This window comes from Scyliorhinus torazame, chromosome 17, assembly GCF_047496885.1.
Source record: "Scyliorhinus torazame isolate Kashiwa2021f chromosome 17, sScyTor2.1, whole genome shotgun sequence".
NCBI lineage: Eukaryota > Metazoa > Chordata > Chondrichthyes > Carcharhiniformes > Scyliorhinidae > Scyliorhinus > Scyliorhinus torazame.
The window spans coordinates 157,029,696-157,043,571 of NC_092723.1; the positions used below are offsets into that span (position 1 = coordinate 157,029,696).

General features: G+C 46.1%; 1 protein-coding gene across 2 annotated transcripts in view; it reads right to left on the bottom strand.

Annotated features, from left to right (window-relative positions):
• The window catches only part of dnaja3a (DnaJ heat shock protein family (Hsp40) member A3a), a 44,490-nt gene that overhangs the window by 17,755 nt on the left and 12,859 nt on the right, over positions 1 to 13,876 (bottom strand). For both annotated transcript variants that reach the window (XM_072481384.1, XM_072481383.1), the window contains exons 5-10: positions 13,686 to 13,838; positions 12,004 to 12,151; positions 11,181 to 11,245; positions 10,297 to 10,425; positions 9,277 to 9,392; positions 7,452 to 7,549 (exon numbers count right to left, since the gene is read on the bottom strand). In XM_072481384.1, coding sequence (XP_072337485.1) covers positions 7,452 to 7,549; positions 9,277 to 9,392; positions 10,297 to 10,425; positions 11,181 to 11,245; positions 12,004 to 12,151; positions 13,686 to 13,838 — 709 coding nt within the window. The remainder of the gene's footprint in view (positions 1 to 7,451; positions 7,550 to 9,276; positions 9,393 to 10,296; positions 10,426 to 11,180; positions 11,246 to 12,003; positions 12,152 to 13,685; positions 13,839 to 13,876) is intronic.

The window sequence follows — 13,876 nt, forward strand, 5'->3', positions numbered from 1 at the left end:
TATGGGAAGCGCTAAAGGCGGTGGTTAGGGGAGAGTTGATCTCCATTAGGGCTTACAAGGAGAAAAAAGAGGGCAAAGAAAGGGAGAGATTAGTGGGGGAGATTTTGAGTGTGGATAAAAGATATGCGGAGGCCCCGGACGAAGGACTGTATAGAGAGAGGCGAAGACTTCAGACGGAGTTTGACCTGCTGACCACAGGGAAGGCAGAGGCACAGTGGAGGAAGGCACAGGGGATGAGATACGAATATGGGGAAAAGGCGAGCCGGTTGCTGGCCCACCAGCTTCGTAAGATAGCGGCGAGGGAAATAGGGGGAGTTAGGGATGAAACGGGAACTACGGAGCGGAGAGCAGGGAAGGTAAATGAGGTGTTTAAGACCTTTTACGAGAGGCTATATAGGTCCCAACCCCCGGAGGGAAAGGAGGGGATGCAACAGTTTCTGGACCAACTAAGGTTCCCGAGGGTGGAGGAGCAGGAGGTGGCAGGTCTGGGGGCGCCAATTGGGGTGGATGAGGTGACTAAAGGGCTGGGGAACATGCAGGCAGGGAAGGCCCCGGGACCAGACGGGTTCCCGGTGGAATTTTACAGGAAATATGTGGACTTGTTGGCCCCGTTGTTGGCGAGAACCTTTAACGAGGCCAGAGAAGGGGGGACTCTACCCCCGACAATGCCGGAGGCGACGATATCACGAATCCTGAAGCGTGATAAAGATCCGCTGCAATGCGGGTCATATAGGCCTATCTCGCTCCTGAATGTAGACGCCAAGTTGCTGGCAAAAGTGCTAGCGACGAGGATCGAGGATTGTGTCCCGGGGGTGGTGCATGAAGACCAGACAGGGTTTGTAAAGGGGAGACAATTGAATGTCAACGTGCGACAGCTGTTGGGGGTGATAATGATGCCCCCAGCGGAGGGGGAGGCAGAGATAGTGGTCGCGATGGATGCAGAGAAGGCATTCGATAGGGTAGAGTGGGAGTATTTATGGGAGGTGTTGAGGAGGTTTGAGTTCGGGGAGGGATGTGTCAGTTGGGTCAAACTCCTCTATGGGGCCCCAGTGGCAAGTGTAGTCACAAATCGGCAGAGATCGGAATATTTTCGGTTACATAGGGGAACAAGGCAGGGGTACCCCCTGTCCCCATTACTGTTCGCGCTGGTAATTGAACCACTGGCCATAGCGTTGAGAGACTCTAGGAAATGGAGGGGGGTGGTTAGAGGGGGAGAGGAACATCGAGTGCCACTCTATGCAGATGACCTACTGCTGTATGTGGCAGATCCTGTGGAGGGGATGACATAGGTTATGCAGATATTGAGGGAGTTTGGAGATTTTTCGGGATATAGGCTTAATATGGGGAAGAGTGAGCTTTTCGTAGTACACCCCGGGGATCAGGGAAGAGGGATAGACGCCCTGCCGTTAAGGAGAGTGGAAAGGAGTTTCCGATATTTGGGGATTCAGGTAGCCAAGAGCTGGGGAACTCTACACAAACTCAATCTGACGCGGCTGGTGGAGCAGATGGAGGAGGATTTCAAGAGGTGGGATATGCTGCCGCTCTCACTGGCAGGCAGAGTGCAGGCGGTCAAGATGATGGTCCTCCCAAGGTTTCTTTTTGTGTTTCAATGTCTCCCCATTTTGATCACTAAGGCCTTCTTTAAGAAAATAGATAGGAGTGTTACTAGTTTTGTGTGGGCAGGGAAGACCCCGAGGGTAAGGAGGGGGTTCCTGCAGCGCAGCAGGGACAGAGGGGGACTGGCGTTGCCGAATCTGGGCAACTATTACTGGGCCGCCAATGTGGCGATGGTCTGCAAGTGGATGAGGGAGGGAGAGGGGGCGGCGTGGAAGAGGCTGGAGATGGCGTCCTGTAAAGGAACGAGCCTAAAGGCGCTGGTGACAGCGCCGCTACCGCTCTCCCCGAAAAGGTATACCACAAACGCAGTGGTGGTGGCACCCTTAAGGATCTGGGGGCAATGGAGGCGACATAGGGGGGTGACGGGTGCCTCGGTGTGGTCCCCGATCAGGAATAACCATAGGTTTGTCCCAGGAAGGATGGACGGAGGGTTCCAGAGCTGGCATCGGGCAGGAATTAGGAGATTGAGAGACTTGTTTATTGACGGGGAGTTTGCGAGCCTGGGAACGCTGGAGGAAAACTATGAGTTGCCCCTGGGGAATATCTTTAGATATATGCAAGTGAGGGCGTTTACGAGGCAACAGGTGAGGGAATTTCCGCTGCTCTCGACACAGGGGATCCAAGATAAAGTGATTTCGGGGGTATGGGTCGGGGAGGGCAAAGTGTCCGAAATATATCAGGAGATGAGAGACGAGGGGGAGGTGCTGGTAGAGGAGCCGAAAGGAAAATGGGAAGAGCTGGGGGAGGAGATTGAGATGGGGCTGATGCCCTAAGTAGGGTAAATTCCTCTTCCTCGTATGCCAGGCTTAGCCTGATACAATTCAAGGTTCTAGACAAAGCACACATGACGGGAGCAAGGCTGAGCAGGTTCTTCGGAGTGGAGGACAGGTGCTTGGGAAGCCCGGCGAACCACACACACATGTTCTGGTCGTGTCCGGCACTGGATGAGTACTGGAGGGGAGTGGCAAGACTGATTTCAAAGGTGGTGAAGGTCCAGATCAAGCCAGGCTGGGGGTTAGCTATATTTGGGGTAGCGGAAGAGCCGGGAGTGCAGGAGGCGAAAGAGGCCGATATTCTGGCCTTTGCGTCCCTGGTAGCCCGGCGAAGGATCTTACTTATGTGGAAGGAAGCGAAACCCCCGGCGTGGAGGCCTGGATAAACGACATGGCAGGGTTCATAAAACTGGAACGGATGAAGTTTGCGTTGAGAGGATCGGTTCAGGGGTTCTCCAGGCGGTGGCAACCGTTCCTTGACTATCTCGCGGAACGTAAAGGGAAAATAGATCGTCAGCAGCAGCCCAGAGGGTGGGGATCACTATTTTTTGTTACTTTCCTAGTTCACTATTTTATTTAAATAATGTTACTTATTAGTTATTGTGTTATCTCTTATGTTGATTTGTAAAGTGGAAAAATTGCGTTTGAAAACTTTAATAAAATATATTTTAAAAAAAAGATTCAGAACAGAGGTAAAAAAGCCAACATAAGTGTACTTTACCTGAATGCTCGTGGTATTCGGAATAAGGTAAATGAGTTGATGGCGCAAATCATCGTGAATGACTATGATTTAGTGGCCATTACTGAAACATCGTTAAAGGATGGTCACGACTGGGAGTTAAATATCCGAGGGTATCAAACTATTCGGAAGGACAGAGTGGATGGTAAGGGAGGTGGTGTAGCTCTGTTATTTAAGGATGGGCAACAGTAAGGGATGACATCGGTGCTGTGGAGGATAAGGTTGAATCCATTTGGGTGGAAATCAGGAATAGTAAGGTGAAAAAGTCACTGATAGTAGTCTATAGGCCACCAAATAGTAACATTATGGTGGGGCAGGCAGTAAACAAAGAAATAACTGATGCATGTAGAAATGGTACAGCAGTTATCATGGGGGATTTTAATCTACATGTCGATTGGTTTAACCAGGTCAGTCAAGGCAGCCTTGAGGAGGAGTTTATAGAATGTATCCGCGATAGTTTCCTAGAACAGTATGTAATGGAACCTACGAGGGAACAAGCGGTCCTAGATCTGGTCCTGTGTAATGAGACAGGATTGATTCAGGATCTCATAGTTAGGGATCCTCTCGGAAGGAGCGATCACAATATGGTGGAATTTAAAATACAGATGGAGGGTGAGAAGGTAAAATCAAGCACTAGTGTTTTGTGCTTAAACAAAGGAGGTTACAATGGGATGAGAGAAGAACTAGCTAAGGTAGACTGGGAGCAAAAACTTTATGGTGAAACAGTTGAGGAACAGTGGAGAACCTTCCTAACGATTTTTCACAGTACTCAGCAAAGGTTTATACCAACAAAAAGGAAGGACGGTAGAAAGAGGGAAAATCGACCGTGGCTATCTAAGGAAATAAGGGAGAGTATCAAATTGAAGGAAAAAGCATACAAAGTAGCAAAGATTAGTGGGAGACTAGAGGACTGGGAAATCTTTAGGGGGCAACAGAAAGCTACTAAAAAAGCCATAAAGAGTAAGATCGATTATGAGAGTAAACTTGCTCAGATTATAAAAACAGAGAGTAAAAGTTTCTACAAATATATAAGACAAAAAAGAGTGGCTAAGGTAAATATTGGTCCTTTAGAGGATGAGAAGTTAGATTTAATAATGGGAGATGAGGAAATGGCTGAGGAATTGAACAGGTTTTTTGGGTCGGTCTTCACAGTGGAAGACACAAATAACATGCCAGTGACTGATGGAAATGAGGCTATGACAGGTGAGGACCTTGAGAGGAATGTTATCACCAAGGAGGTAGTGATGGGCAAGCTAATGGGGCTAAAGGTAGACAAGTCTCCTGGCCCCGATGGAATGCACCCCAGAGTGCTAAAAGAGATGTCTAGGGAAACTGCAAATGCACTAGTGATAATTTACCAAAATTCACTAGACTCTGGGGTGGTCCCGGCGGATTGGAAATTAGCAAATGTGACACCACTGTTTAAAAAAGGAGGTAGGCAGAAAGCGGGTAATTATAGGCCAGTGAGCTTAACTTCGGTAGTAGGGAAGATGCTGGAATCTATCATCAAGGAAGAAATAGCGAGGCATCTGGATGGAAATTGTCCCATTGGGCAGACGCAGCATGGGTTCATAAAGGGCAGGTCATGCTTAACTAATTTAGTGGAATTTTTTGAGGACATTACCAGTGCGGTAGATAACGTGGAGCCAATGGATGTGGTTTATCTGGATTTCCAGAAAGCCTTTGACAAGGTGCCACACAAAAGGTTGCTGCATAAGATAAAGATGCATGGCAATAAGGGGAAAGTAGTAGCATGGATAGAGGATTGGTTAATTAATAGAAAGCAAAGAGTGGGGATTAATGGGTGTATCTCTGGTTGGCAATCAGTAGCTAGTGGTGTCCCTCAGGGATCAGTGTTGGGCCCACAACTGTTCACAATTTACATAGATGATTTGGAGTTGGGGACCAAGGGCAATGTGTCCAAGTTTGCAGACGACACTAAGATAAGTGGTAACGCAAAAAGTGCAGAGGATACTGGAAGTCTGCAGAGGGATTTGGATAGGCTAAGTGAATGGGCTAGGGTCTGGCAGATGGAATACATTGTTGACAAATGTGAGGTTATCCATTTTGGTAGGAATAACAGCAAAAGGGATTATTATTTAAATGATAAAATATTAAAACTTGCTGCTGTGCAGAGAGACCTGGGTGTGCTAGTGCATGAGTCGCAAAAAGTTGGTTTACAGGTGCAACAGGTGATTAAGAAGGCAAATGGAATTTTGTCCTTCATTGCTAGAGGGATGGAGTTTAAGACTAGGGAGGTTATGCTGCAATTGTATAAGGTGTTAGTGAGGCCACACCTGGAGTATTGTGTTCAGTTTTGGTCTCCTTACTTGAGAAAGGACGTACTGGCACTGGAGGGTGTGCAGAGGAGATTCACTCGGTTAATCCTAGAGCTGAAGGGGTTGGATTACGAGGAGAGGGTGAGTAGACTGGGACTGTACTCGTTGGAATTTAGAAGGATGAGAGGGGATCTTATAGAAACATATAAGATTATGAAGGGAATAGATAGGATAGATGCGGGCAGGTTGTTTCCACTGGCGGGTGAAAGCAGAACTAGGGGGCATAGCCTCAAAATAAGGGGAAGTAGATTTAGGACTGAGTTTAGGAGGAACTTCTTTACCCAAAGGGTTGTGAATCTATGGAATTCCTTGCCCAGTGAAGCAGTTGAGGCTCCTTCATTAAATGTTTTTAAGATAAAGATAGATAGTCTTTTGAAGAAGAAAGGGATTAAGGGTTATGGCGTTCGGGCCGGAAAGTGGAGCTGAGTCCACAAAAGATCAGCCATGATCTCATTGAATGGTGGAGCAGGCTTGAGGGGCCAGGTGGCCTACTCCTGCTTCTAGTTCTTATGTTCCTCCAGCCCAATCGGGGCCCCCAATCCCGCTACCAGTCCCTCCTCCACCTTCAGAAACCTCACTTGGTCCAGAAAGCGGCCCATCCCTTATGCTTATATTGTCTGGTGGGCTGTTGTTTGGGGTGGTGGGAGGATGGGATCGTTGTTGTTGATAAGGGGATTGACTTTGTATTTGTTACCGTTTACTGCTTGTTGGTGGGGTGTAAATTCTGAAGAAAATGTGAAAATGGAAAATAAAAATATTTTACAAAAAAAACTTGGGTGTATAGTTTGCCGATTTTCCTTCCTCCACCTCCATTCCCCTCTTCAAATCAGTTTGAACTGACAAATCAGTCACAATCTAATTAAATGGCAGGACAGGCTCCAGGGACTGAATGGTTTCCTTCTGCCTTTACATTCTAACAGACATCAGCCAAGGTCCGACTGGTGAGGGGGTAGTTGGAGCACTTGTGGTTTCTCACACTCTCCTCTTTTGGGGAGCACTGCATTTTCCTCTGGCATCGTTCCTAGAGCACAGCACAGCTTCCATTACACAGAAAGATCCAGAGTACTCACTGTGAAATCCTCATCATGGCTTCAAACCTACCCGTACAGCAGACTATAAAAGATTAAACAAATTCTGATCTGAAGGCAAGCTTTAAAGGAAACCAATTAAAGGACAAAGCTGAACAGAATGAGAAATAAAAGCCAGGAAAGAGAAACAAGATCGACTATCACTAAAATGTTCCTGAAGTTCACCCATATAATTCTTCTGGGGTTAATGCTATTCTTGATCACGGTTATCATGTTATGTTCCGCTGGATTGCTGTGCGCAAATTGGTGCAGCATTTCCTACATTACACCAGTGACTACACTTCAAAACGTGTTTTGTTGGTTGTACAACACTTTGGGAAATTTCTTTCACACACTGCTACAAAACTATTAATGTAACCCTCATAGAACATCCATCTCATTAACCCAGTGAGCGATCACAGAAGAGTGTGTGCTGACACCTCCTCTCAGTTCCTCCCGACTCCACTAAAACTCCCAACTGACTTCCTGTGAGGTTACAGTCACAAATCGCCTGACCTGATGCACTTGATCAACTGTGCGTATACCGTGGCGGCACGGTAGCAGTGGTTAGCACTGTTGCTTCACAATGCCAGGGAACCGGGTTCGATTCCTGACTGTCTGTGCCGGGTTTGCACATTCTCCCTGTGTTTGCATGGGTTTTCTCCAAGCGCTCCGGTTTCCTCCCACAGGTCCCGAAAGACGTACTTGTTAGGTGAATTGGACATTCTTAATTCTCCCTGTGTACCCGAACAGGCGCCGGAGTGTGGCGACTAGGGGATTGTCACAGTAACTTCATTGCGGTGTTAATGTAAGCTTACTTGTGACACTAATAAAGATTATTATTCATTCATGGCACTTAAATCAATAAAAACATACTGGCATGCCTGTCGATAAAACCCATTAACCCGTTTCTCACCTGTAGTCGTAGTAACAACTCCATTCACTGTGCCTTCTACGTCACTCTCCTCTTCTGCATAAGCCAGCATCAGGGAATTCTGTCGGGCTGACAACCTCCTGCCAAAGCGAGAATCAGGAGTAACGATTAGCATTCACAGCTGAGAAGCAGATCGATCGCTAGGGAAATGGTTCTCTTTACAACCTCTCTAATTGCAAGCAATATGTTGGAGCCAAGGAAATCACTTACAGCATCAATTTGGGACAGAAACACAACCTGTTTTACAACACAAAGGTACCAATCACCACCAAATGTGATTTTTGTCATTCAAGTGCACCCAGTTGCCAGATTTCATCTGAGGAATCAAAAAAGGGGTAAACATCTCATCCTGCTAGGTCTTGGATAATCACCCATGGCCACTCCCCTACCCTGCCTATAAAGAGCAGGGGCCTGTACCTTAAACCGCAGCTTCTGAATTCTACACTTACAAAATGGAAAGGAATGGAACATTGGAACCATCTTAACTATCAGTATAAAAAGTGGTTGTGGGGATGGTAAGAGGAATTTTTAGTACCGCCAACAGCCAATAAATTAGTCACTTCCAGGGCGGCATGTGGCGCAGCGGTTAGCACTGGGACTACAGCGCTGAGGATCCGGGTTCGATTCCCGGCCCTGGGTCACTGGCCGTGTGGAGTTTGCACATTCTCCCAGTGTCTGTGTGGGTTTCGCCCCCACAACCCAAAAGATGTGCTGGTTAGGTGGATTGGCCATGCTAAATTACCCCTTAATTGGAAAGAAAATAATTGGGTACTCTAAATTTGTAAAAAAAAAAAAAATTCAGTCACTTCTTGCGCTAGAAAATTTAAATTAACCAACAAGTTGTTTTAAACAATGAATAATAGCGAAGTGCTTAAAACTTCAAAACGGACAGATTTGGAATTACAAAATTAAGAGATATTTAGGTGGTGACTGGTCTCTGTTGTGGACAGGTTGCATTTCTCTCCCGAATTGTTACTGTAAGTGATTCCATTTACTCCAGCAGGTTGCTTGTGATGCGAGTTTGTAAAATGAAGGTTCCTTTTGGAGCCATTTCCCAAGGGAAAGGACAGATCGCCCACTCATTCTTGAGCCCATATTTTAATGGGATGATAACCAGGCAAGTTGTGTGATAGTGGGTGATCTGTTCCACTCGTTAAATTAGACACTGTATCGCAGCCAAAGGTGGTGCACAGAGTGCACCTAACCAGAACTTGAATGAGCAGCTTCTTCCCAGAGGTGGAGGACAAATATAAACGGTGCCAGGGAGGCTTGGCCAACCACGCCCACATGTTCTGGGCTTGCCCCAGCCTCATCGGTTTTTCGACGTCCTTCTTCGAGGCCATGTCCAGAGTTGTGGGAGTGACGGTCTTCGGGATAAACAAAAAGGAACATGAGGTGTAAGCAGGAAGGACAAAGCTGCAAGGGACTGGTCCGATGGCAAGCTAAGGCCCAATCTAAATTGTATATAAATGCCTGTATAAATGTGTGTCTTGGCACATAGGGGAATGTAAAATATGTATGCCGGTTAAAGAGGGGGGGATTACAGCCACTATTGTTATGAAGATGCTCGCTCGTAAATATACGTGTTGGTGTTTGCACTTTGTTTTCTGATAAATATATAATTTGTTGGATGTAAAATATGAAAACTCAATAAAAAACATTTCCAAAAACAAATTACACACTGTATAATGGTGAAGGTATAAGTTACTCTCCTCCCAGGTGACGAAGTGCAAGATAAAAGTCAGTCGGATTAGACTCCCAGTTGATTGTGGCTGCATACTCAGCATGAAGCTGATGCATTACTCACTTTGGGATCTTCACCTTGATGTGGATGTAATGATCACCATATCCATAACTGTTGACTTTTGGGATACCTTTACCGGCAAGTCGAATCCTCTGATCAACCTGAATCCCAGCCGGAATCTGTGGACAAACGGAGCAGAAATGGTTATCGGCAGCAAAGGACGTATGTTCCTAAGTTGTCACTACCGAGATCAGAAATTTCCAGTGCAAACTGGGCGATGGGAAAGGAGATTCATCAGTCACCAAAAGAAATAAAAAATTTCAGGGATAAAAGCTAAAGGCTGGGTCCAATGAATGGTTCCAGTACAGGTGCCTGTTTAACTACTGACCAGCATCACATGCAAGTGCTGCCCTCACCAGGATTGTCTATGTCACAACGCAGGTGGTTAGGCCAATGAGACAGCCCCATCACCGACGGGCAGATTGACCAGACAGCCCCATTACCAACGGGCAAATTGACCAGACAGCCCCATCACCAATGGGCAAATTGACCAAGTAGCCCCATCACCAACGGGCAGATTGACCAAGTAGCCCCATCACCGACGGGCAGATTGACCAAGTAGCCCCATTACCAACGGGCAGATTGACCAGACAGCCCCATCACCGACGGGCAGATTGACCAGACAGCCCCATCACAACGGGCAGATTGACCAAACAACCCCATCACCGACGGGCAGATTGGCTACAGTACCCTAGCACCGACTAATTTGAAAGATATTCAATCTGAGACACAAACATGTCTCACACATTGGTTTGCCAGCCCTCCGAACTGGCCTGGAGTCTGTGTGAATTAAAAATTAAACTCCAAGGTACTGCTGCAAGCAATACGGAGAGGAAAAATCATAGGAGTAGTGGAAAACATTTTCATTTTCTTTGAACATTTTCTTTCATAGTTGGAGAAATGTTACAGATAAGTAAAAGCTGTTGACCAGGTGGGATGGGGAGTGGTTATTAAACCACATCCACCCAGAATTATCAATGGTTGCGGTTGCATTGCTGCTGGTAGTAGCCCAGTGACACTTACTGTGATATTGATGGTTTCGTGCAGTCCCGGAGTCCTTGCGGTGCCTCCCAGAATTGCCTGGGCTATGGATATGTACAATTCAGAGTGAATGTCAGCACCCTCCCTTCGAAAGGTTGAACTCCTTTGGACCTAAATAATTAAAAAAAAAAACATTTTCAAGCAAAACTGAAACAGCCAGAATCCAAACTGCCGGTCCCAATCTCTTCCTCCTGTCCACCCCTACCAAACTGCATCCCCATCTTGTTGACAACATAAGCAGCAGTGCCAATTACATTCCAGGCCAGTCTGTTTAATGGAACTGGTAAGAACATTATACACTTCACCCTCCTCACCCAAAGAAACGAGGTGTGTCTACATCCCACTTTGCACCTCATACTTCTGAATATATGTTACCAATGGAGAAATTTGTTTTCTCTTTTAAACTTAAAGTACTCAAATTTTTTTTTCCAATTAAGGGGCAATTTAGCGTAGCCAATTCACCTACCCTGCACATCTTTGGGTTGTAGGGGTGAGACCCACGCAGACACAGGGAGAATGTGCAAACTCCACACGGCAGTGATCCAGGGACAGGATTGAACCCGGGTCCTCGGCGTCGTGAGGCAGCAGTGCTAAACACTGCACCACTGTGCCGCCCTAGCAATAGAGAAATGAAACCTTTGTCACTTTCTCCAGATTCGGAAGAATGGCTGGAGCTGGTGATGAAGTAATTATTTTCCACACCTCATAACATTGAGCCAGAAACAAAGATCAAATCTTCTTTCATTACATTTCTTTTTAATAGTTCAACTTTAATCAAAGCTACCAAGTCAGTCTACTAATTACACTTTCCAATTGCCCAAGACAAGTAATATTTATCCTCAATATGCCTGGTTCTTGTGCCTCACCCTGAAGGTGATGAAGATCTCCTTGCGTCCCACTGGCATTCGTACAGTCTGTCCATCCTCTACACCTGTAGCACAAGCACATACGGAATCAGGTAAAGCATAGGCATGGCCATCATAACCAGCAGCCAAACTCTCTCCAAACTAAAACTGAGGGCAAATGGATTGTGATAAAACTTCACAGACCTAAAAGACCCGGCTTCAACTCCTGGTCTGTGATGAGGCACCAGTGACTTTACTGAGCCCCAGAATCACTTGATTAACTAGCAGCTCCTCCTGGAAAGTGCTTGCCCACTGATGGCAAATGAAAGCAGAATCTAGTTCAGTTGTAACACCATCATGGAACAGCCCGAGCAAGGCAACATAATGAGGAACAGGAAGAAGCCATTCAGCCCCTCAGATCTGCTCCACCATTCAATCAGATCACGACTGATCAAAACCTCAACTCCATTTACCCACCTTTGTTCCATGTCCTTTGATATCCTCACCCAGCGAGAAACTTCAGGAAGGTTACTGGTAAAAAAGGAATCAAGGATCAAGTACATCAGCAGCTTCAGATGCTGAGTGGAGTCAATCAGAAATCACCGAATGGATGGGAAGGGGCCAAAACTAGTTTAATAATGGAGCGCACAGATCCCATTCTATTGGTTGCAAATATTCTCTACTGCTAATGCACACTGACATTCTGTTGTTGGTAGCCTGGAGTTTGGATATGCAACAGTCTTTGCTCCCAGAGCAGAAGAGAAGCCGTTGCATGTCACCCCTTTACCAAAACTGTCACCTTTTCTTCCCCAAAGCAGGAATGTTTCTGGTGACCAGTCCTTACCAGCTGGTACTGGCACCATCACGGTCCTCTTCCGTTTGCTCTGCCCGCTCCCTCGGCACACAATACAGGGCGTTGTCATCACAGATCCCCGTCCACTACATCGCCGACATGTGGAGCGCATTACGAATGGACCAGTGTTCAAAGTTTCCTGGAAGAAAGGAAACACAGGGCAACGTGTTGGTGACCACAGCTGTGCTGCGAGAATTAAAGCCAAAATCAAGCTAGTTCCTCCTCTTGGGGCTATTCAGTAACTGGTTCACAGCCAGTAGCTATTCCCCAGGCTGGTGCAGTTATTCTTTTTATTTAAATAAGTTTAGAATACCCAATTATTTTTTTCCAATTAAGGGGCAATTTAGTGTGGCCAACCCACCTAACCTGCACACCTTTGGGTTGTGGGGGTGAGACCCACGCAGACATTTGGAGAATGTGCAAACTCCACACAGACAGTGACCCGGGACCGGGATCGAACCCGGGTCCTCGCCGCCGTGAGGCAGCAGTGCTAACCACTGCGCCACCCCTGGTGCAGTTATTCAACTCCGAAGTTGGAAAATCTGGAGGGGCCAAGATTCAGAAAGATTAGAATAAATGCCTGCCAGTACCTTTGGAATCAAGAGCCAATAGCATCGGGCATAGAAAGATTGAATATAGGAACAAGAGGGAACTATTTCAGCCTCTCATTCATGTTGGCTCCAACATCCAATTGGATATTGGTTGATCTGCATCATAATTTTATTTACTCGTCTCTGCTTCATATCCCTGACCCAACAAAATCTATAATGCTCAGTCTTGCAATCTCCAATTGACCCCAGGATCCACACCCTTTTGGAAGGAGAAAGTTCTAGGTTTCCACTATGTGTCCAGATGAAGTGTATGTTAACCTCGCTCCTAAACTGCCTAGCTCTGACAAGATTATTCCCCCCTTGTTCTGGACTACCCCAGCAGAGAAAATAGTTCCATTGTAACTAGTCTATGGAATTCATAACATTTTAAACACCTTGAACAATTCATTATTTAAACCTTTAAACTCAGTGGAATGCAGGCAGGTTTGTGCAACCTGTTCATGTAACTTTCTAGGTCCTGATATCATCCTGATGGGAATCTTAGGTTCACAATTTGTCAAGCAGGAAAATCCCTTGATCTGTGGACACTTTTCTGGGGTGGGTTTGAGAAATGTCTTGCACCTTGTAGCCATAAAAGCACAGGAGAAAACCCTTTATTCTAGAGACAAATGTAACTGTATTGTTACAATAACCTGTACCCCGGATTTTGTACTTGATGCATTTATATATTTATACAGAACAAAATCAAATGCATTTGGTGGCCCCTAGAGCTGAACTCCAGCAGAAGACAATGCCTTCAAGAGACAGAGGGAATAAAAAAACAGCAATAAAATGCAGAGGATGATACAGTACAGACGGATGCCCTTCAGCCCATGGTAACCGTGCCAGCTATTTTGTTTCTGTGGAATAGTCCTATTCCCTTTGTGTGTTTTCCAGACCCAAAACATTGTTTTCCTTTCATGCAACTGATCGAAGTAGAAGGTTAAACATTGATCCAAACAAACCTGACAGAAGAAAGAATATTTAACAGCTCCAGACTTCAGTTAGAAAAAGGCAGCACAGGCACGATGGTTTCTTGTGCTGTATCATCCTGTGGTTCTATGACCGAGCTTCCATACTCACCATGCCAGTTCCATTGCAGTAATGACAGTGCTGGACTTTAGTTCCTGGTTCATTTCCTTTGCCATCGCATCTTTGGCATGTGTCCTCCAGATTCACCGTAATCTCCTTGTTGACACCCTTTGCAGCCTGTGTGAAGGTCAGCTCCATGATATACTGTAGGGGAATGGTAGATATTACGTACCATGGCTCAG